Source organism: Glossina fuscipes, unplaced genomic scaffold (assembly GCF_014805625.2).
Source record: "Glossina fuscipes isolate IAEA_lab_2018 unplaced genomic scaffold, Yale_Gfus_2 3, whole genome shotgun sequence".
NCBI classification, from domain to species: Eukaryota; Metazoa; Arthropoda; class Insecta; order Diptera; family Glossinidae; genus Glossina; species Glossina fuscipes.
The window spans coordinates 6,519,828-6,543,723 of NW_023998417.1; the positions used below are offsets into that span (position 1 = coordinate 6,519,828).

The 23,896-nt window shown below is 31.9% G+C and overlaps 1 protein-coding gene across 1 annotated transcript in view; it reads left to right on the forward strand.

Moving 5' to 3' along the window:
- LOC119635122 (guanylate cyclase soluble subunit beta-1) overlaps positions 1-23,896 on the forward strand; it is a 116,420-nt gene that overhangs the window by 49,092 nt on the left and 43,432 nt on the right. Inside the window, 12 exon segments of the mRNA XM_038029713.1 lie at positions 7,032-7,132; positions 8,830-8,948; positions 11,100-11,249; positions 11,376-11,619; positions 11,712-11,978; positions 12,093-12,204; positions 13,070-13,229; positions 15,218-15,300; positions 20,380-20,587; positions 20,706-20,738; positions 20,812-20,979; positions 21,260-21,397. Coding sequence (XP_037885641.1) covers positions 7,032-7,132; positions 8,830-8,948; positions 11,100-11,249; positions 11,376-11,619; positions 11,712-11,978; positions 12,093-12,204; positions 13,070-13,229; positions 15,218-15,300; positions 20,380-20,587; positions 20,706-20,738; positions 20,812-20,979; positions 21,260-21,397 — 1,783 coding nt within the window.

The window sequence follows — 23,896 nt, forward strand, 5'->3', positions numbered from 1 at the left end:
AAAAAAAAAAAAAATAGAAAGACATAAAAACAACCAGTGTACTCGGGGGTATGTAAGCATATTAGTAGTATAGTAATACGTATATGCTTTTATGTGTTTACATATGAGCAATAGAAAAATTGCTTAAAAATCACATATGTGCACATGCATGTGCACACAATCAACCGGCACCGAGAAAAACTCTTCTTATTCGAGCTACATTAAATTATAAATGTGTTGGGATACAACAAATGCAAAAAAAAAAAAAAAAAAAAAAAATATAAATATATATATATATATATATATATATGAGTGAGTGAGTGAGTGAGTGAGTACACATAGGAAAAATAGAGTTTAAGTAGAAATACGGATAATAAAAATTATGGAAAAACAACCATAAGGAAAAAAAAAAAATTTGAATTGCGATGATTCTCAAGTTTTACTTACCATCTGATGGACATAGTCGTTCATATAAACCTATAAACTATTGCAATGACACACAGAATATCTTATTCCATTGACAAATAGGATAGCAAAGGAATACAATATTTTTATGCCTTTAATAGGGCATCACTATGCTATGTCTTTACCCACGCATATGTAAAAAGACTATGATAAAAGTAAAATATGCGAATTGTTAACAGCCTTGACAATGACAAGACAAGATAGACAGCCGCCTCTCAAATATTCGCCAACACTCACTGCAAAAAGCTACTAAATGAGGCGTTTAAATACAAGGACATTCGTTTGTTGTCCTCGTTGCATGTTGTCGTTCTTGTTGTTGTTGTTGTTGTTTTCTCTCTTCACTTTTAAATGCTTTGCAGTAACAACAGATAAATGTCATCTATCTTGAAATATTTGTCTTTCTCTTACGAATTACTTAAGTATATATATATATATGTTCATGAAACTCTGCTTATAGAGAGATTCTGGTTTAGTATTCAAAGGCAATCATTGAATAAGAAATTTTTACCTGTCAAGCAAAGGCTTGCCTCATTAGTTCCACAATTTAATCTCTTTCTCTTATAGAATTAGAATGGAAAATACAAAAGCAAAGACTTTGGATAATGATTCAAAACGCTATTGTCTTTAAGAGGAGAAGAAAAGTCTTCTTAGATTATTAATGGAATAAGTGGAATTAAAATTTATTCTCTCAAAGAAATTTTTTCATGAAAATTTTGGGATTTTCTCCGAACGCTTCACTTGTGAAAGATGCATCTTCTGAATGTATCTGACGAGAAGTGTACATGAGTAATTTTAGAGATGGCAGACTCCTGACATCGCAAAGGAATTGAATTTTTCTAATAGTCTTAAATTTTTGTTTTAAGTCATACGAAAAATAATATACATGTTGTAGAGTACTTCTCCTGTCTACTCATTTGATTAAAATGTTTGCAAAGCTTAAAAAGAAGCTCCAGAAAAAAACTCACAAAGCATATATATATTCTTGATCAAAATCAAATCCTAAATCGATTTAAGCACATCCACATGCCCGTATGTCCGGTGGTCCGACTCTCCGCCTGTACAGTGTCTGTTTGTTTTGCCGGTTGCAAAAATTAATCTATCAACTTCATTATGTGGTAAAAACATTGCAAGTTCTTTCATGCAGGTTGGGCATCGCTCGAACGATACCCTTACAGTACCTTGTAAAATGAGAACACCTCTGGTTTTGAAAATCAATAAAAAACTAACTTTTCGCTCATTACTCATAAACTACGACACATAAATCTACAAAAATTTGCACGTATATCCTATGAACGATGCTGTAGTGCCGCACTTTTTTGGCGAAGCCTTTATAATACACCGAAGCAGATCAGTATTACATCAAGAATACAGCTAAGTTTATCCGTCTCTTTGTCTGTCCAACAGTGTAGTATCTGTGATAACAATCTTTTCTTTTCCAAAATGACAAAATCGCCAAAAAAAACTATAAGAGGGCATGGCACGCCTATGCGTACAACAGAGACATTATACAAACATCCATTTTTATTCCAAACATAGAAAAAATCGAGCACGCTTACCCAACATTATAGAGAATGAAAGTTTAGTTCTTTCTCTTTTTTTTTTTTAAAGATCCGGTCTGGACCAAGTATGAGTTTCTAACTTGTTTATAATAATCCTTTCGCTAAATACTTTTTCTGCCAATATATCCATTCGATAGTAGTCGGTAAGAATATTGGAACTTTTTAGTTTTGTCAACACAATATGTGGCTTAGCCTGCTTTATTCATATGTACATATATACATATCGCTATATGCATATTTATATTCACATTTGGATTTTGTTAGTTTTTCTTTACTTTGCTTTAAAATATATTTCATTAAAAAGAGAATCGCAACCACTTTAAGAGCTATATGTAAATATAAGATTTATTAGAAAATTGAAACTTCTTTGTTCTTTCTAACTTGTTTCTGAAATCATTAGCTATTTTTTTATGACCTACGTCACTCATGTTAAGACTTAGCGCGAATATATGACTCAATGACAATTCAAAATCTTTGCTGAATGCTTGTGAGTATATCCGTCCGTTTGTCTATGTGTGAAAATTGGAAAATGTACTTTAGATGGGAACATTTTTTCATTCCTCTCCCTCTCTCTTTCTTGCAAAAAAAACCTATATCTTTTAAAAAAAGAAATCATTTACCACTTAGGTCAATTTTGCAAACGCCTGCTCTTGAAAAGGTTCGCATAATAAGTAAGCGACTATATTGTAACTATGTATGCGTAGCTTTTGATATTTTAATGAGGAAAGAAGGCACAGTATTGTATTAGTCGAATTAATGTAAGAGCAGTCGAATCAATAATGGTTTTTGCCTGACTAGAGCATCTTTTTGTAGAATTATATCCATTTTCTTATTTCAAATTTGCTTTCGTCCAAGCAACTGGATTAATATAAGCCAGTCTTAATAAGCTATAAACAGCATTGTGAGGAACAGATTATTTGTACCAAGCACAACTTAAATTCATTATTATAAAACAGTTCCATTGACCCAGTATTTATTCTTTACTTAAATTTCCTTCAATGCGAAATTTCGACTATTCAATACACCTTAATGATAATCAATATTCTTTGCTGAAGGGCAAATATCCAAATTGTGAAAGCTCCCGTTTGCTGTTATATATATATATTTTTTTGCTCTTAGTTCATTACTGATTTTCATCAGAAATTGTTGTTTCAAGTACAGTCTGTATAGTTGTACAATTAGAGAAAAATGATACGCACGAGTTATTGCTGCAAATATTTAGGATAGAACTGCACATTCTCTATATATACACTATATATATATATATATATATAGGAAAAATTTTTTTTCTAATTTAAAAGATTTTTTCAACATTAAATGAAGCTATGGCGTTCTTTTCACACGACTTCCATAGGGAATGCTCTTTGAGAGAACTTCTTCCAATACAATGATCTCAAAACTGTTTTCTTCTATGTATTCGAGTTATCGAATTTCTCCTTCTGAGCACACATTCTAAATTATACGTAAAACTAACTATGCACATTTAAATATGCTCTCAAAGCGTTCTTTGATGCGAAGGACTAGCAGGTTCGATATCCTAATATACCTTGACACCGTGCACATGAAAGGTGCTTTCACAAGTAGTAGTAGCCTATGGGTATTCGTGAAAATGTTCTTCACATAGCGTGCGAATTTATACATTGTTAAAATAGAAACTGTATCGAGCGTATTGATATGTGTAGACGGGAATGCATTGCTTGTAAGCGAAATTATTGGTCATAAAATCATTGAATTTAACATAAATGAAACGCATTGATTGATGCGTTCACTATACCTATCTTTTGCAAACTATTAAAATATATGGTTTGATAAAATGAAAAATAATCATGAAAGAAGAAGAGAATCTCTTAAATAATAGATTTACTGCATTCAAACAATGTTATTTCATAATAAATTTGCGAAATTCTGTTCGCAATACCAAAGAGTCAAAGTTCTGACAAAATACAATATATTTTTGTTGGAAATTTTTTCAAGAAACATATAATAAATTTGTAGGTAAATAGTAACTTTGTCATGAAATGTCAACTTTTTGAAGCAAGAAAGGAAATGTTTTATTATTAACATCATGATTACCTTTGCAAGCTGCCAACAATTTTCTTAAAGTTAGATGAAATTTCATTTTTGTGCGTGACTTTTCCAATAAGAGGGCAAAAAAAAATTTTGTATTTTCCTAACTAAATAGAAACTTGGTAATAGTATAAAATTTTTAAATGTCTTCATAGTCTTGAATATTTGAAAATTTAATTTTATATGAAAAAATTTCATCAAATACGTATATAACTCAATAAGTTTATCATATATGTATATATAACACATTAAAAATGAAAATAATATAATTTTTCAGTTAGGATAATAAAAAATGTGTAGGTTAGTTGTTGTTGTTGTTATAAGCTATCATTTTATGCCTGCTTTTATTAATAATCCAAGAAAACTGAACTATAAGGAGAAGATAAAGATTTAATGCCAATATTATTACTTCTCTTTTTATTATCACTTACATTATTGCTGTCGCCAGAACATATCTTCTAGGAGACATGTGTATTGCCATTCCGCGTATATAAAAGCATAACCGCTCTACCTTTTTTCTCGGGAGGATATTTATGAAAACACAGACTTAAATCATTCCATGCGACTTTTGCATGAGAGAGACTTCACTGCCTTTGAAATATTATTTCAAATTTTTGCATAATTTTACTCACTACCGAATCATAGGGTGTGTTCATTTTGTCGAAACGTTTGCAACGCCCACGTGCAAGCTGCACGGGCTTTACATTTCTAGTTTATCGTTTAATTTCGTTCGATCAACACCTCTGTTCGTCTGTCCGTCTGTCCATTATAACAATATATTTAACTGTTCGCATATATATATATACACATAATTTGTGTATAAAACCTAAACGATAAATTAATCATGAATGATTAAGGCAATTAGAAAGTGGTCCTTACGGCTATCCGGATTCTATTCACCAAATTTTTGTATCAGATTTTATAGAAAAGATATTATTAGAACCTATCCAGGTTCATGACAAGTTGAAAATCTTCAAAGAAATTGTAACAATTGTCACTATGGATTTATAAAGTGAAGTGAAAAAAGTTTCTTATACCTATTAAATGCAAAATCAAACGAAATAAGATAATTAATTTTTTCGTTTTATTGAGAATTCAATTGTCTTTGCTGTCACTTTGGTCTGACTTTACTTTACTGATATATTGTTTACATGCAATTTCACGCGTGTGGTAAGTTCGTAAACACAGAAAATCCCTTGACTCGCAGTTATTATGGATGATCTGAAGTCTATCTTTCTGGCTTTTATTCATTGTTTTTTTTTTTTTATTTTTTTGATTTTTCAAACCAAAAAAACCTTTAATTAAACAACAAATTATATAAATCGATAAACGGAAAGCAATTAATTTCCTTTTGTGGCCCCGATGTGAAAACACTCGTTTCCAATACGCTTTCATACGCATGCAAGCGAAAATATAGAAATGAAAAAATCACAGTTAAAAAGTTTTTAATGTTTTGCAAACTTGAAAGTACTTTAAGTACAATAGTTTTGTTTTTCATTTAATTTCTCTTAAATTTTTTTTGTTTTTCTTCAACAATAAGGAAGAAAAAGTTTTTGGCGTAGTGTGAATATCGTTTAAACAAAAGATAACTGATGCTGTAAAAGATTATAATAAATACAAACTTTTGAAAATGGAAAATTTTTTTTTTTTTTTTTTTTTGGCGTACTCAAGTGTGTTCCGCACGAACTTACCACATGTAATTGCCGCAATGCAATGGTAATAATTTACTAAAGAGATAAAAGTTTCTGATTTACTTTACAGCAGAACAATTTTATTTATTAAAGTTAAATAATTAAAAATTATTTGCATGATGCACTCGCGGGAACACAAGTGTATTTTTGCGACAAAAAAAAAAACAAATGCAAATGAATTATGCAATGAAAGTTAAATCAATGAATAAATGCAATTACTTTACGAAACCAGCTTTTCCAGCCAACTGACAAATGATTATTTAATAATAAAAAAAAAAGAAAAAGAAAACACACATTATATCCTCATACCGAACGGCTTGCCCGATATGGTTACGGTTTCTTGCATTACGGTAGAGTGGAACAACTCAACTTCCCTTAATCAGTGTAAACTATCACTAATCGTTTCGCGTGCACTCGCAGCAGTTTCTTTAACTAATGGACAATCGAAACTAATACAACGAAAACGAAAATAAGAAAGTTCCTTGCATTCATATCTTCGGGAACAGAAGAGATCAACTACAGATCTTCTATTGGAAAGCAAAAAAAAATATTAGAAAGCTTAGCTTAGAATTCTGTGCGCCTACATAAAAGGGTTACTAACATCATAAAACTTTACTTTTTTCTATAAAAACTCTTTTGAGAGAGATTCCTTACCGTCCTTACCAACTAGGTTAAATTTTTCTTTCTATACACAGTAAGACATTTCAGGTGGCGACATGCACATCAATATCTGAATCCGTTTAGGTGCTCAGCCATATTTAAAAAGGAAAACCGTTTAGAGTTTCATTTTAAATTTCTAGATTTAATGGTATTCGCTTCTCATTATTTCATAGTAAACGTAACGTGACTATTCACTTTCTTTGCTAAACCATACCGCAAATTATTTATCTATTCAACTAAGACACACACTCACGACTCAGCTTAATCCTCTGACTTGAAAAATTAATTCTTACAAAAAACGTCGAGGACAAACTTTGCCCTCGCAAATCAAGATGACAAGAAATTGCGGCCTAAAAGCCGCTATAGCCGTTATTGTCTCATTCTTTGCGAACAAAAAAAAAACCCTATACCCTACAATTATATTCAATCGCAACCCATGTTTTAACTACTAATAAATAAGTTTATGTCACAATACTAAGAGGTATTCTTCCTGTAAAAGTAAATGAAATAAATATATCTCGGTTTTAATTTAATTGAAAAATAAAATTTATGTGTATTTTACTTCATATATATATAAAAAGGTATAGTAAATATTTTCTTTTGCTCGTAGAAAGAAGGCCATGGTCAGCATGGACGGGCAATTTCTCGTACGTCAAATCTACGATGATGAAATTACCTATAATCTTATTGGAGCTGCAGTTGAAATTCTAAGTAAGTAGACGACACTGACTAATATATAATTTATACACATATAAAAAAAGATATACTTTAAACAATTACTTTTGTATCCATCATCAAAAAATTAATGAACTTTGATGCAATCGCTTGCGCTACTGGTCGTAGTAGCAAAAATAAATTTCTTTTTTTTTATTTTCTCACAATCTTGGTTCACCGGCCCGCAACACAGGCTGCGATAAATCCTATTCTCTTCTTCCTCACAAACTTTCTAATCTGTCCAATTAACGAAGCAGTGTTCTAATAATAAATATAAATGCGGGTAAGGAGTGTGGGATAATCAAATCGGCATGAATGGGCTCAATGGCTAGAGCGGCAGACCGTATTTCAATGGTGAATGAGGTGTCACCGCAGCTGTAGCGAACGCTTAATTCGTAAAAGCCTTCTACGCTGCGGTCACATCCTGTCTTTCGGTCTCCGTTTTCTTCTCTCTCTTCGTCAGTCTATTTGTTCACATATGCGACACATGCCCGGAATTTTGATTAAAAAAGAAAGAACAAAAAAAAATATGGCAAAACCTGATATGACCTTGAAAGGAATATTAAGTGAAACTAATGCCTGGTTTGTATATACAAAACCGAAATTTTCCCATAGGTGCCCTAATGTCACGTTGTATTATCAGCGCATATCGCAAAGCACAAGGGCCCATCTAACAAGGAAAATGTCGACTTTCGTACCTAATGAAGACCGTTGACAGTATTTTTTCATTGTCCGTATTCTGCAAAACCGAATCGCTTCAGCGGGATAACGATATTCTTGTCTGGTGGCACCAGAAGGGATGTGTGGCTGCCAACAACAGTTAATCGACTCGAACCGTTCTCTTGTTTAAAAAACGATATATCCGATATATCCAAAAAAGCAACGGAAAGACATTTTCTCACGTGACATCCATTCATCTTTCCATAGATAAAAAGCCGTTTGCGGTACTTTGGAAGTATTCAACTAGGAAGTGTTAGCACATGCTGTTTGGGCACCGAACTCGGTTCCTTCCGACAACCATTTGCGTTCATCGTTTGGACAATCGCTTATTGAGCGTCATGTCCCACAATAACTCTCTACTTTCTGTAAAAAACTTTCTTATGAACACATCTGGAATAAGCAGGTGACTATTGACTTTAACTGAGACTATATATTATAAAAGTTAGCAATGTTTGTTGTGGATTGCAGCTTACAAAAGCACTTTGTTTTTTGCTTTAAGAAATGTTTTTTTTAAAAGTTTTCATTTGATTCTGGACAAGAATTATTTCACAAAATGGTCCCATTTTCATTTCATTTCTCACCCTAAGGCTTATAAACCTAAAATGTTGAATATGTTCTTTCAGATTACTTTTAATATCATTTTTCCCTTCGCGCTTTTCTTTTTATGCATAACATTAATATCACAAATAAATTAAAAAACGCTATCCTCTCCTTTCGACGTTCGTTAGCTGTTTTTCTTCTTTCCTTTTCAGTCAAGTAGATGGGAGACCTTTAATTAAATTAGCGCCCATTGAATATTTTCACAGAGTTACTTGGGAGATGAAATGAGTGTCATTTTTTAAGCGCCTCGGACATTATTCCCGTTCAGACGTATATATAGATGATGGATATTAAAAGATGAAATAATGGAAAAAAATTTCTGATTTTTAACTTAATTTTTTTTATTTTTTTTTTTTTTTTTTATTAATCTCAAGATATACCAGCTGATGATATTTTAGAAATATTTGGCAAGACATTCTTTGAGTTTTGTCAAGATTCCGGTTATGATAAAATATTGCAAGTTTTAGGCGCCACACCTAGAGATTTTCTACAGGTAAGTTTCTAAAATTCAAAATATATTTTTAAAATGATAATTGTTAAGCTATTTATAGATATATTTGAATAGACTTTCTTTCAATAACGAATTCGAAAATACTTCATTTAAGAAATTTTATAAATCCATATTATTGCCTTCTGCTGTTACACTAATAATGTTTTAACACTCATCGCAAGCGTATATGACACAATTTAGAATTCATTAATATTCTCTTAAGCATCATTTATCTATCTATCCTTTATCACGTCGTACAAATACATATCTGTTAATAATAATTCAGCTATAATAAATTCTTTGTGCCCTGCAGCGAGGCATTGCGATCCCAAAAGACCGTAACAAGCGTACGAATCAATTTATCTGGCCAACCATAGCAATCCTTTATTGTTGTGTGATTGGTTTCAAAAACGTAAACAATAGCAATTCTTTTATATCCGTCCGGTTGCATTCTTCTGGGTGTTCAACAATTCACATGCGATTTCATTTCAACTCTTAAACAATCTTTTTGTATTCTCCGCACTCTTTGATATAAAATAAATCATATAATTGTGTAAACAATGACTTCAACTTATTAAAAATAGCAAATAAAATAGTTTTTCAATAATACGCAATAACAGCCATTGGCTTCCAAAGACACAAATAAGATGGAATGGTCTTTAAATAGTGCCACAGTGACAGTGACAGTGACAGAGAGAGAAAGAGAGAGAGAGAGAGATGGTGAAGCGGAAGTAAAAATAACCAAGAATATACAACCAAATGTCCCTCAAGGCGAATTTTTAATTCACACTCTCTGTTCGCTAGAGTAAATAAATAAAAACTTTGTCTTCTCCTTGTTAACTCGTTAAATGTGGATGACAGAGAAATGCGGTTATTGGAGACGCCATACTTCGCATTCATATATATATATATATATATATCATACATTCCCATACCATTCGGTGTGAATAACGAAATCGACTTAATTACCTCTGTCTGCCAATGCATCCGCTTATGTATCCATCTTTTCTGTTCACTCTTATGAATTAAGAACTTTACCTATGAAAATAGGAAAAATAGTTAAAGCAATTAACCGAAAGTTGGAAATGTCGTTCTGCTCAATTTTGGAGACTCCCTCTACTCGTTACTGCTGGAAAGCGGATAATGTAAACAGCAGGAGGTTGAAAAAGTACGAGTTCAAAGTTCAAACTACACATCAGACGGATTATACAGTTCGTAGAATTCGGGAACGTTATGCGGCGAGAACTGCTGGCGATAATTATCATTTCACTTCGGGTTACGCTTTCAGAAAACTCGGCTTTGAAACCTGGCGCCGTCACTATACATCTTTGTAAATACTGTTAAGTTGTTTTCAAGCAAGAGTTCACTGCATCAGAAGATGAAGATCAAAATCGTCCTTCATTGTGGTCTCACATATAGCTTAAGAGCCGACTAAGTGTTGTGTACATTGTAAGACGAGTTACCTATCATGGCTGCGATAGCTTTCGATAAGAAAAAGCAGGGACAGGAATCTGCGTTTAGGGCAGCAACCACCATATCTCCAACACAACGTCAACTAATGCAATACTTGCTTTTCTTCTTCTTGCTGGTCGCTGTAGAACATGTACGTTACACGAAATTTGATTTGAAAAGTATGTCTGTTTTGGAAAGGACCATCCGCCCTGACAAGCCTATGTAAGTGGCGTATCTATGTGCAAAAACTTTCAAAATTCTTTCTTATATATATGGCTTTGGTGACCGAAAGAACGAAAGGCTAAACAAAGCAATGAAAGAATGGACCAACGAATAAATAGTCAAAGGCATTATCGAATATGTATAAATGAATGCAGGATGTCCAGCTAATCAAATGAATATGAAAGTAATTTACATTAGAAAAATGAGAAAATTTAATTATATAATACTTAAAAATCGGCCATTGATCCCGGTTACATTATGGGCGTAGAGAAAAGTGTGATTTGTGCTGTAGCTATATAGCTCCTAGCTATATATGTAGGTAGTAGATATGAAATTAAAAAGAAAAAAAAAAAAAAACCTTTTTTTTATTTCAATCAACATATATACGTCATGTCATTTAGTCTTTCAGTATTCATATTTTGCATGACACTTTCAGTCAACTTTGACTCATTTTTTTTTTGCTTATTGTGTCCATTGCAGAATTTAGATGCTTTACATGACCATTTGGGCACTTTATATCCGGGCATGAGAGCACCATCGTTTCGTTGCACAGAGAAAGATGGTTCTTTACTATTGCATTATTACTCTGAACGTCCAGGCCTAGAGCATATTGTAATGGGCATTGTTAAGGTATATGTGCATACACATTTACAAAAACACAAACATAGATACGCACTCTTCCTGTTAATGCAAAAAAAAAAAAAAACAAACAAACAAAAAAAACAAAAAATGCTTTTCTGTGAATTCTTCCAATAGGCTGTGGCTTCTAAACTGCATGGTGTCGAGGTGGAAATCGATATAATTAAACGAAAAGGTGACCCAGTTGAGGAACATGAAAAAGATGACGTTTTCTCTCAGCAATTACAACAGCAACAACATGTAACTACCAATACGTTTGCAAGCGAGGAAAATAACAATCATAATAGAAACTTAAATAACAACAACGAACAAGACACAGTGGAAAATTTTAGCAATACGGATGGAGTTAACAAAAACGAAGGTTCGCTTTCTCTAAATAAGAATTTTTTTTTTTTTTTTTTTGTTTAATACATTGAAAAAATTTTACACAAGAAAACAATAAAATACTTTCAGAGCAATGTGTTTTTATTAAACCAAAGTCGAGTTCAATCTCTTCAACAACTGCCACAAAAGCCGACAGTTTCGATGCCGACGAAGACAAGGAGCAGAAATGCTTACGTTTATTGAAAAATAAAAGCGACGATATCGAGCGTTACGATCATGTACAATTTCTAATACGCGAAATAACGTCTGATGCCAAAGCCGATAGCAAAGAGACGGCAACTAAGGACCAGGAAGCCAGCAAAGAGCCACCAGATGAAATCGATTTTTTATGTGAAGGTATTTGAATTAAATGTTTTATGTATGTGTGGAGAAAAACTTATATATATAAGGATTTGCTTTTTTGTTTTTTTTTTTTTTTTTTTTTTTTTTTCTTAATTAAATAAATTACAGCTCCATTAATATCGCCGGCATCGTTTTGTAAAATTTTTCCATTTCATTTAATGTTTGATCGTCAAATGAAAATTGTTCAGGCCGGCAAATCTGTCTCAAGAGTTATACCACGGTATGTATTTGACATAATTTGATGAGGGTACGGGCATTGGCATAGAAAATAATATATATCACATCATACATATTGTAACACACTATCATATACAGAAGCAACACACAACAAGAGCACTTGGTATTATATGTGACATAGATAAACAGACATTTTCACTCAAACACAAGTACAATGAATGAAAAAATTCTCTTGCTATGGTTTATATTAAATGAATGGTACGATCTCCAAGCAATGACAGGAGGGTACACTTGCTTCGGTTCACCTTAATCAAATGACTTAATCACTGAAAGAATCTATTCTATAATATATATGTGTAGATAAAGGACCAATGATTTTGTTTTAGATTAGTTACAGAAAGCATCTGAATTCTGAACCTGGAACGTAGCAATACCGGATAAAATTCTTATTCTGTCCACGCACAAACAGTCTCGCGTTTGTCCTATTCTTATGCAACAGGACGGCGCAAACTAACACATAGATCATTTTCGTTGACTTTGAAAATCGGTTCCATAATGCTACAGAAGACTGATGACTGTTGGCTGATATGCTCTGAACGTATTAAAAAATAGATTAAAAAAAAAATCGATTTACTCAGCCTTAATGAAGTTTTAAATGTGATAGGGGTCGCCAGTAAAGGGGGTTTAAAAGATATTTACACAATTTTGCTGTTCACAGTAGTACCTTGACATGTCAGCGTACAAATAATAAAACAAATTATGAGAACAAAAAAATTATCTTCGTTATATTTTTCATTGTCTATTGCAATATTAAATTTTCCTTATTCCACTTTTTTTCTTTTTCTTTTTCTTTTCATGTGCATCATTATAATCATCTTTTGCATGCACATTACTATTAATACGTAAAGGGTGGCGGATGAAAATTGCTCGTTATTGGAAGTGCTCGAAGCAATACGTCCTCATTTACAGTTGACATTCGAAAATGTATTGGCGCATATCAATACCATTTATGTGCTGCAAACACGTCAAGGTGCCATGGGCAAGCATGAACGTTATCTCAGACTGAAGGTATATGTGAATGAATGTACATACATATATACATACATTTATAAATGCATACACGATGTGCACATCTGTGTAAATATAAAAAAAAAAAAATAAAAAAAAAAAAAAAAACAAAAACAAAAAAAGGAAAAAAAAACAGAAAATGGAAACAAACACCATTCAATGCATCTCATTCTTTGCACACACATACACACACGCATACACAGAAGCGCACACACGTTCATATACAATACTTAAAATACTGTTATAAGAATTTAATGTTATTTTTGGCAGTCAAGTGATCATTGATGGTAGTTCTTCTCGGTCTTTTTCTTCAGAATTATATCAAGTACTTTCCAATTCAATGTTATTTTTATTGTAATTGAAAGGGTTGTATGAGCTGTATTTCTTTTACTACAATAAAAAAGATCTTATGATTTTAATTATAAAAAAATATTGATTCAATAAGTTTCTCTTGCTTATGGTTTTCGTTATGTGAATGGAAGTAAAATAAAATATAATTGAATTAAAATGTATTGAACAGATATGGAGCAGGAAACAGGTAAACTAAATTTTAATTGAAATAATCATACAACTGTGTATAGCCGGCTTTTTATTTATCAAATCATCACCTTTCGAATATGTGTGTGAAATAAAATTTTGCTTACAAGATAAGCGTCTGTAGCTTAGTTCGCCATAGGAAAGAACTGATTACTATCATATTCACCCAAAAGTTTTGAGCGACTTTTATATAAATTCGAACAACGATGGACGATGAAAATATTAGACGTATCGAACGACAAGGTCATGAATAAATGGATGAATGACCGAGAACGTGAACAAATCTCTACACTTGCGGATAGGTTAGACGAGCCAGGAGATGTGTAAACAAATCTATATAATAAGCGAAAGCATAAATGAATCCGCAGACAGACTAATAATCGAAGAGATAAACGTTCGGAAGAAGAGACGGTTGAAATTATAGAAGCGAAAGCGGTCAAAAATATCGCACAAGTGAACGCATAGACAGACAAACGGACCGGCGAAAAACAAATGATCATCTGATCAGAAAGGCAGAGTACCATGCAGTGTTATATGGCAAAAAGCAAAGGATTTTACGCAGACGAAAATAACTGAAACCGTTAGATGAAAGTATGTTTGCTTTCTATATCTAGGAACTACAGTCAAACCTGTTTTTGTGCGGTGCGTTTTATGCAATTGCTTTTATGCGACTTTTTTTTTTTGTGAGATTTGTCATGTGCGTCTTTTTTTTACAGCGTATAAATGCACACAGAAAAAGGAAGAAAAGGAAGAGCGTTTTGGATTAAATTAACTCATTTGGAGAACATATCTATGTTTGAAACAAGAAATCAAATTTTTTTATTATTGAATTTGTTTGGAAAGAATTTTCTTGTTACTTCAAAAAACTTTTACATCTTTTTTAAGAAGTACTTTTTTTATACGGTCACTCTTTCACCGCACAAAATAAATTTTCTTTTATATATTGTTAAAAATTGTTTGTTGTACGACCCGTCAATGAAATTTCTGAATAATTTTTCCTTTTCTCTAATGTCATTCTTGCAATCTTTATCAACGGCACAATAACAAGTTTAGATGTACAAATGTTTCGGTATTAAATGTAAGGTATTTAAGTTCAGTTTAATATTCGTTCATTACATATCTTTGTATTTGAGTAGTTTTTTGGCAGCCGTTTATTCTAGCACATAAAATGAGTGCGAAAAATAGCGTTTTTATCGCACGTGTGAATGACAAGACACGGACAAACGTGACTTGGACATAGAATACTTCCAAGTAGTTGCATATACTTTTATAGGTTCAATAGCATACATTTTGGTGGGGGGGGAACAGAATTTTCACGCGGAAAACTAAAATTAATGTAATCTTCACTCAACATTTGCGCAATATAACTGAAAATCATACAAATCACATAGAATAGCGTAACAAAGCGTTGAAAATAATTTTCTTCTTTTTTTTTTTGATATAAATTTCAGGGTCAAATGATGTACTTACCCGAAACGGAGCGTATATTGTTTCAGTGCTATCCGAGCGTTATGAATTTAGATGACTTGGCCAAGTAAGTCTTTAGAAAAATTTATAATAAAAACTTTTCAATTTCTTGTAATCATTTATCGCCAAAAATTAGATAAGAGGTGGGTTTAAAAGAAAGAATGAAAAAAGGTTCTTTTCGAAAAATATTTATTTGTTCATCAACATCTCTTTTGTTCCCTGTAAAGTAATTGCCCTTAGATATAAAACAGTTGTGCCACCGCTTTTGCCAAAGCTCGTAGTACTATTGATATGCGCTTTTTGGTATGGCCTTGAGCTTTTCCAGCGATGCGATCGATCTTCATCTCTTTAATCGTGGCAAAACTCCATCCTTGTATGAGTCTTTTCAGTTTTGGTAAGAGGAAAAAATCGCAAGAACACAAGCCCGGTGTATACGTGAGGCATGATTACGCTATTGTTTTTGGCTAAAAATACGAAGGTTTCTTTTCCCAAATTTAGCAAATTGAGAAGGAACTCCGCTGCCATACGAATGATGCGATGATAAAACATCCGATATGTCGACATCATCAGCAACTTTTTTAATAATGATTCGATCATTCGCCTTCACAGTTTTCTTCACTGCTTCGGTTGTTGACGTAATGGGCGGCTATCATCGCTAACATCTTCTCGGCCTTCTGCGTGGAGCTTGTATCACTTATAAACATTGCTTTTGCAATGTCACAGTCGAAAATCGAAATTTGAAAGATCACCTTTTTTTTATTTTGAACAGACTTCGTCTTTCCGAGATCTCTCTGCTACGTTTACCACTTTTTCTTTTTTTAATTATTTTATTTTATTTTTCCTTTATAAATTTATCATTTGTTGTTAATTTAAGAATCCCTTAGAAATGATCACATTTTCATGCATAAATTCTGTATGCATGTATATGTAGAGAATGCGTATTTATCTTTTTCTCTATGTGTTCGTTTATATTGATATATGTACATTTACGTGATAGTGTTTATATGTAATTATTACTTGCTGAAAAAAATTGTGCTTATATAATACATTCGTGTATGCGTATGTATTCGTACCAATGCACCAATTACTATATACCAAACTTTTATTTTTTATGTTTGCAAACTTTCGGAGATTAGATGACTGTTAAATTCAAGTGTGTTTGTTCAAGAGCAAAAAAGAAACAAAAAAAACCAAATGCGGAAAAGGGAAATTTATTTTTACAAAATTTCTTCACTCTCTACTGTGGTAAATTGCGAGCATACATAACCACAATCTCATAAAAACGGATATGACCCGAATGGGGGGTAGAATATAATTTACGAAGGATTTAATAAAAAATTAAAAAGTTTTCACTGAACGAAAAATCTCGAAAGGTCTTTTTCTGTACTGCAATAACAATCTTTTTAATTCGTTTTAATAATTCTTTATCATCAACTCATGTTTGCATGAATGGTCCTGCCCTTCTAATAACAAGCAAATGTACTTTAAATAAATAAAAGTTTAAAAGATCTCTGCACATAGACAATTCCGCACATATAACAATACCAATTTAACATTTATTTAAAGTAAAGCAGGCCCATAAGTCTCTGTTATTTAAATTACATTTCATTGTATCATAGTGTACATAATACGTACAATAACAACACATAAGCAATTTAGTATACATGAACTTATTTATGAAATTATTTCAGTTCAGTATTTGGTAAAATTTAATTTAAAATGAATTAAAAACATTTATCGCACAACTGTAACTTTGATATTACAATGGATTGCTTTCAATTTTATTAGGAAAGTGCAGCGTGTTCCTCCGATTTACATATCACTAATTGCCAGCCAAAACACATATTTCTTATGATCTATTGTCCTTATGAATATTTAAAACAATTAAAGTTTGCTCTTGTGAGGAGCATCTATGACCGGCTTGAAAAGAAAACGAGATCTCTACGTCAGGGTAAGGCATTGGCAAATAATTAGTTAACTATGTCGACATCTTTGGAAAATGTGCACTCAAATTACGTCTCAAAAATTTAGCTATAACGAGTGTACTCATCATCTGCAAATTATGTGCAGTACGTTAGATTGTAATGAAATAACATGACAAAGCGACATAAATATATTTTAAAATACATTATTATGGCAAATACACAATCGCAATGATAAAACTTTATTAGGAAATCCGTAAAGAATGGATGCACTGATTATGACGTATATATTCGTCATACACAATTAACTGAATAAAGCAAACTGTAAAGTGAGAGTAAAAAGTATTAGGAGTTTAGCTGGTGCAAGCGAAATGGGAACAATTTAATCACTGATTGACCAAAATTCGAAGTCAATCATTCTTAAAGGATGGTAATCTATGTTGGGCAAAAAAAAAAAACAAATAATTGAACGCTTTTCTTTGCGGTTAGCAGCAGATTTAGTGAAAAAATAAATATTATTCTTAATTGCTGCCAGTGACATTTTTTTTTTAAGTTTCCAGCTCATCAACACTCGAATGAAAACCTCATATAAGTCGTATACTATTCGTTAGTAAAATCCAAGCACTAAGAGGAGATTATTGTGTACACTATGAAAATGAATTCGTGGAAAGTTCTATTATAGTAATTTATTTGCAGGAGATATTGAGGGAAATAAGAAAAGTATTTATTTCACCAAGACAATGCAAACGTTTTATTCATTGAATTGAAAGATCATCTGCTTTATAGATCTAAAGACCGTGTATCCACAACGATTAAGAAAGCGCTAGTAGTGGGTTATGCTTTCAGAATCTACGAATACATTTTATAAGAAATATACTACTTCTATCCAATTGAAGCACGCACGCACATACACACATGCAGACACACAATGTATATTAGTTAAAATCGCATAAGTGTTACGTTTCTCACTTCGTAATTTTCATTACATAGCTATGAGTCAGAAAGCAAATTTTATTGTAAAACTACTTAATATCGGTGGATGGAAAAAAGTTTCTCATCATTTTCTTAAAAACAGTTTTAAAGTCGCATCACTTACATTACACTAACCCTACCAATACGGATTATTGTGTTTGTAAAAAACTACAATCCATCGATAGTTTTAAAGCAAAAAAAATCCGTTAATATTTGTTTATTCAGTCAAAAGTCTCGAAAAATATATAAAATCCGCCTAAAAGTCAAAACAGGTAACACTCGGTGTACTCGGCCTTTATGGGTAATCGAATTGAAATAAAATCGACCACCGTAAACATCTCCAATCCAGCCAAACTATATAGATTGCGCTCTTGACTGTCAACACTTAACGCAATTTGTTCGCGCAATTTAATTAAAGCTTTCAGCATTGGTCGTAAACGAAAACATGATCTAACATTTCGACAATGCCGAAGCACACACCACAGCTGTAGTTAAGATAGCTTGACTAGAAAATTTTTGTTCGTCCTGTGCATAGCGCATAACTTATATCCTTCGACGACCTTTTCTTCAATTCTCTACAAAATATCCTTTATTATTTTGTCCATTTTTATTTCAATATATAAATTTATAATTTTGTTAAAGATGATGATTCAAAATTTCGCATGGAAGTAACATTTATTAACTCTCCTAATTAATAGCTGTCAGCTAACTAGGTTTAGTAAACATAAACAATACTTCGTATTTGTATAGTTTTACCGAAAGAGATTACATCTCACTTCAATAAGTTTGAAGCATATTAACAAACAGTTTATAATTTACATAAATTTAATCATTCCTAAATAACTGCACATGAACTATATTGCGTATATATTAAAAAAAAAAAAAAAATGAAAGTTTATATTCTGTCTTTTAACCAGTTAATTGTGTCGACCTCTCCAGCGATAACTCATCGTATACTCATCAAATGCATCTAATGAAACGACTTGACAAAATGACAAAAATATTTTCTAAAATACATTACTGTGGCAAGTACACATTCGTAATGATAAAACTTTATGAGGAAATTCGACAAGGACGGGTGAACGAATCATGACATATATATATATATATATATATATATATATATATATTCGTCATATACAGTTAACTAGTTAATATGCATCGGAAAGTTGTGCGCGCTATTTGATTACAAGACAGAACGAAATTTATTTCCCTCAATCTGTCGATTGTATGTCATGTCCTTCGCATATCGTACGTATTTCAAATGTATTTATTTCATATTTCTTGCACTACACCATTTATATATATACATATATACTAATGTTATAGTACGTCGGAGCGGATGCATACACCGAGACGAACTTGAGATGGAGCCATCTTTTGGTATATCAATCAACCACAAATTGCTTTCTAAATCGATTTAGGTGTCTTTGCCTGTCAATCTAGGGGGAAAGCAAAAATAGTTCGGATTAGATTATCTTTTTCGACGACTTCACATATAAGACGTTCAAAAATCGTATAAATGCTAAAGAATTACTACATAAAAAGCAGAAAGGATAGACGACGGAAAACAGAACTACCTTCGCTATATGCCGTACGAAAGGGGAATACTTTGACTGATTTCGGTCATTTCTTATATCAAACAGACACACGGACATAGAGATGGGCGGGCAAAAATGCTTGCATCGCAGCATCAGGGCTTAACACTGATGCCGTAAAATGGACTACAAGTCATGATATAACAAAGTGCAACAAAAAAAAACCATACATAACAAACAAAATCATTGAGAAAGATATCAGATCAAATGATATCAGTCAGCTACCTCTTATCTTCGTTTATAAATTACAAGCCGACGTGCCTAAAATCGCGCAGAGCACAATTTTCATTGGCTCTATCGCTTGTCGCAACTTGACGGACACACCCGCTAACAGACTAGCGTGGTAAGGAAAGCAAAACAATCAGTTATGATTGAAAAGGCTAAGCATGCACAAAGCAATGATTCGAAAGACGAAATTTAATTATTCTATAACGTTGGCTGCACGTGGTCGTCTGTTCCCTCATTTATATAAATATTATGATACGCGGAAACTTTTTATTGTTTCCCCTGTTGTAGTTGATAAGTAAAACACAGCTTTGCCTACAGATAAACCCTTTAATCTAAATGCAAAACATATTGACAAGTTTCATACTAAATATATATAAACAATGATTTAAACTAAATTTTTTATTTTTATATTAATATATATTTCAGGAAGGGCCTATATATCTCCGATGTTCCTTTGCATGATGCTACGCGCGATTTAGTATTGTTATCGGAAAAATTTGAAGCCGAATATAAGCTGACGAAAAATCTTGAAATGCTAACCGATAAACTACAGCAAACATTTCGTGACTTGGAAAGTGAAAAGCAAAAAACTGACAGGTAATTATTAAATGCCACAACTTAACATCCAAGAATTGTGAAAGCAATTGAAAACATTAATTATTATACATTTTTATACGCTTTGTTTTTTTTTTTTTTTTTTTTTTTTTTCTTTTGGGTTTTTTTTTTAATTTTTCCAAAATTAAGGGGAAAAGGATTTACGTAATAAAAAACAAGTGGCTCAAAAAGGGAAAATAAAATTTTTTTTTTTTTCTGTTTGTTTTTTTTTTTTTAATAAAGTTTTGTTATTTCCATTAATACAGTTATGATTCTGTTACCCTTATGTTCTCTGGCATTGTGGGTTTCGGAAAATATTGCGCAGAGAATACAGATCCTGAAGGTGCAATGAAAATTGTAAAAATGTTAAATGAACTTTATACCGTTTTTGATGCTTTAACTGATTCGAAACGTAATCCAAATATTTATAAGGTAAATTTGTTGTTACCCAAATAAAAGGAGAACATAAAATATGAAAAATATTCAGTGCATAACGAAAAATTTTTAAAAATGAATGAAACTGGTTTCAGTTGGTGATATCAATATTTCGTAATGTAATCAGTAGCCATAAGAAACAACCTATTAAGTGAACTCTTACTTTAGAATTAAAAAAAAAAAAAAATGTAAACACTTATGCGAATGAATTTATGTTAAAAATTCTCTTAATTATGATAGTCTTCTCAAGTAAAAATCTCAACATTATCTGCCTTAGGTCGAAACAGTTGGTGATAAATATATGGCCGTATCTGGATTACCGGATCATTGTGAAGATCATGCAAAATGTATTGCCCGTCTAGCACTCGATATGATGGAAATGGCTAAAAATGTTAAAATGGGTCCAAATCCAATGGTAAGTAATTAATTGACTTCTACGTACTCTGCCGGTAACTATTAAAGCAGCATCATATAATACATTATATATATTAAAATTAAATTAAGTAAAATTTTGCTCGATTTAAAACTAAAATTGTGTGTGTGTGCGTTTCAAGAAAATGTTCTTAATAATTTTTTTTCATTCTTTGGCTTTTGCAAATTTTTAGCAATCATTAAACGAAACTGATGGTTTCCCTTACTTTCCAAAATCAACACAAAAAAAAATAAATAAATAAAATAAAAAAAAAAAATAATAATGAAAACAAGAAGAGCATAAAATTACTTTGAATCATGTCTTTGACAGAGTGAGGCGCTAACAAAAAGAAAAAATGAATAACATTCTTATCGTAGAAAATACGAGTTGAGTTGCCTCCCACATAACGACAACAGTACATAGTACAATGAAAAAATCCTAACGAAATTCTTAGTGACACTGTTCGAATAATGAAGTGTCAAAGTGCACTTATATAAAATTGTGCAAAAGGAAAAAGAATGAAGACAGGAGGGATTGAATGTGCAAAGTCTTTTGTTTGCAAGGAAAGAGAAACACTTCGTTGTCACGCTTGCATTCGACAGGTGGAAAAAAACTATCTATCGTACAATTTAAGCCTTTTCGTTGAAGTTAAGCAAGCAGCTTTAACAACAACTAAAGGTTGAAACAAATGCAAACGATGCAGTAAATACTCTAGCAGCTGCTGTCACAGCAACGCATAAACAATGACAAGTAATTCCTTCTTGACATTTTCATCTAATGCACATATGTTTATGCATAATAGATTTAGTATCCTGCCTCGTCGTTCTCCTGATTTTTCTAAAAGCTCTAATCAGAAAATTCGTAAAGTGAATAGTCCTATCCTAATAGCTTTCTTTAAAAAAAAAACTAAAACATTCGTGATCTTCATGAACAAGCATTCAGTGAGTGAATTTGCTACGTACGCTTACCACTCATCTTCGATCTTTTCATAACTGATTAAGAGCGTTAGACGTATCTTTGTTATCTGCTCTTTAATACCTACAAAAAATAGTTATCCCTACTAAGCTCGAACTTGCTGATTATTCTATTAGTTCCTACTTCTTTGTCATCTATTATTTACTCAAACTACCACGTGTTATGGAAGCATATTTCATATTTCATATTCATTTGTCATCTACTATCTCCTCCACTTACCAAGTGGAATAGAAGCCTATTTTAATGGATAAAGTTGAAAATTGAATTTACGAAAGTCTTAAATGAAAATCTTTCTCTTTTATAACTAATAACTACGCTCGCAATTGAAAAAAATGTTAGTTTCCCTCGCCCTGTTGCTTTTCATATTAACTACTATAAATACATACTAAGGCGAGTATTTACATATATTGATCATATGATATAAATGATGTAAAAAGTTTCCAGTTTACTTTAGGTTATGCAAACTCTGATTGTCCTTCTTTCTCCGTTAAAACATTGACTTGATTAAATGTCCAAAAATAAACTTTTTAATTTGTGTTAATGACAAACTAAATTAAAACTATTTTAATTAATTTCATCTTTTCGCTTACATCTCAACTTTTAAAAAAACAAAATTTGCAGAAAAGCGAGAGAGCGCTAAAATACCTTTTGAATTTTTAGCTTTTCTTCTAAGCATTTTCAACTGTTGACACAGACCAAAATGTATACAAAATTTAAAAAAAAATCTTATTTACATACATAATGAATAAGAAAATACTGCAGATAAAAATATCGACAAATTAGTAAAGCGTTTCTATTCGAGCATAAGAATTAAATTGAAGTAAAAGTTAGTAAATTTCAATAGTTTTCAGAATGAAATGAAACGAATTAACGTCTACCTATGCCTGAAAGAATCGAAAACTGACATAAGTATCTACAGCCAAGCAAGTAGCAGCCATTACCGTAACGCTTGCGATAGCAGAAAACGATAATTTTGTGTAGATTTCTCTCATAAAAAATGGCTAGAATTTATTGAGAAGTGTACGACTAATAAATATGTGTATCCTTTTACTAATATTTTGCTTTCCTCGCACTACAAAAATTAATAAACAAGTGAAAACACTATAATATGGCACTAACCATAAAATTTCCTATACCGCCAGTTGTTTATATAACGCTGGCCTTTTGGCCCAAAATGGGCTGTTATAAGGGGAGGATCAAAAAAGTAGTCTGATCCGCGTCAATTTCAATAGCGGTGTTCTTTGGACCCATGAAAATATTTCAATAATTGCACATTGATTGAATAGAAAAAACAAGACAGACAGACAGACCAACAAGCTTAGATCGCTTGTGATTACTAGAGGGAAGTGATTCTGAATAATAAAAGACGGCTTTATCTCACGTCCTTCTTGATTTTACGGTAGTGTAGGGTATGAAAAATATTAAATCTAGTTAAAGTGTATCTTGGATTCAAAGAAATCATGTTCAATAATAAATAGTAATTTATCACTGTTTACAGCGAAAATTTTCTTTTATTACAAATATGAA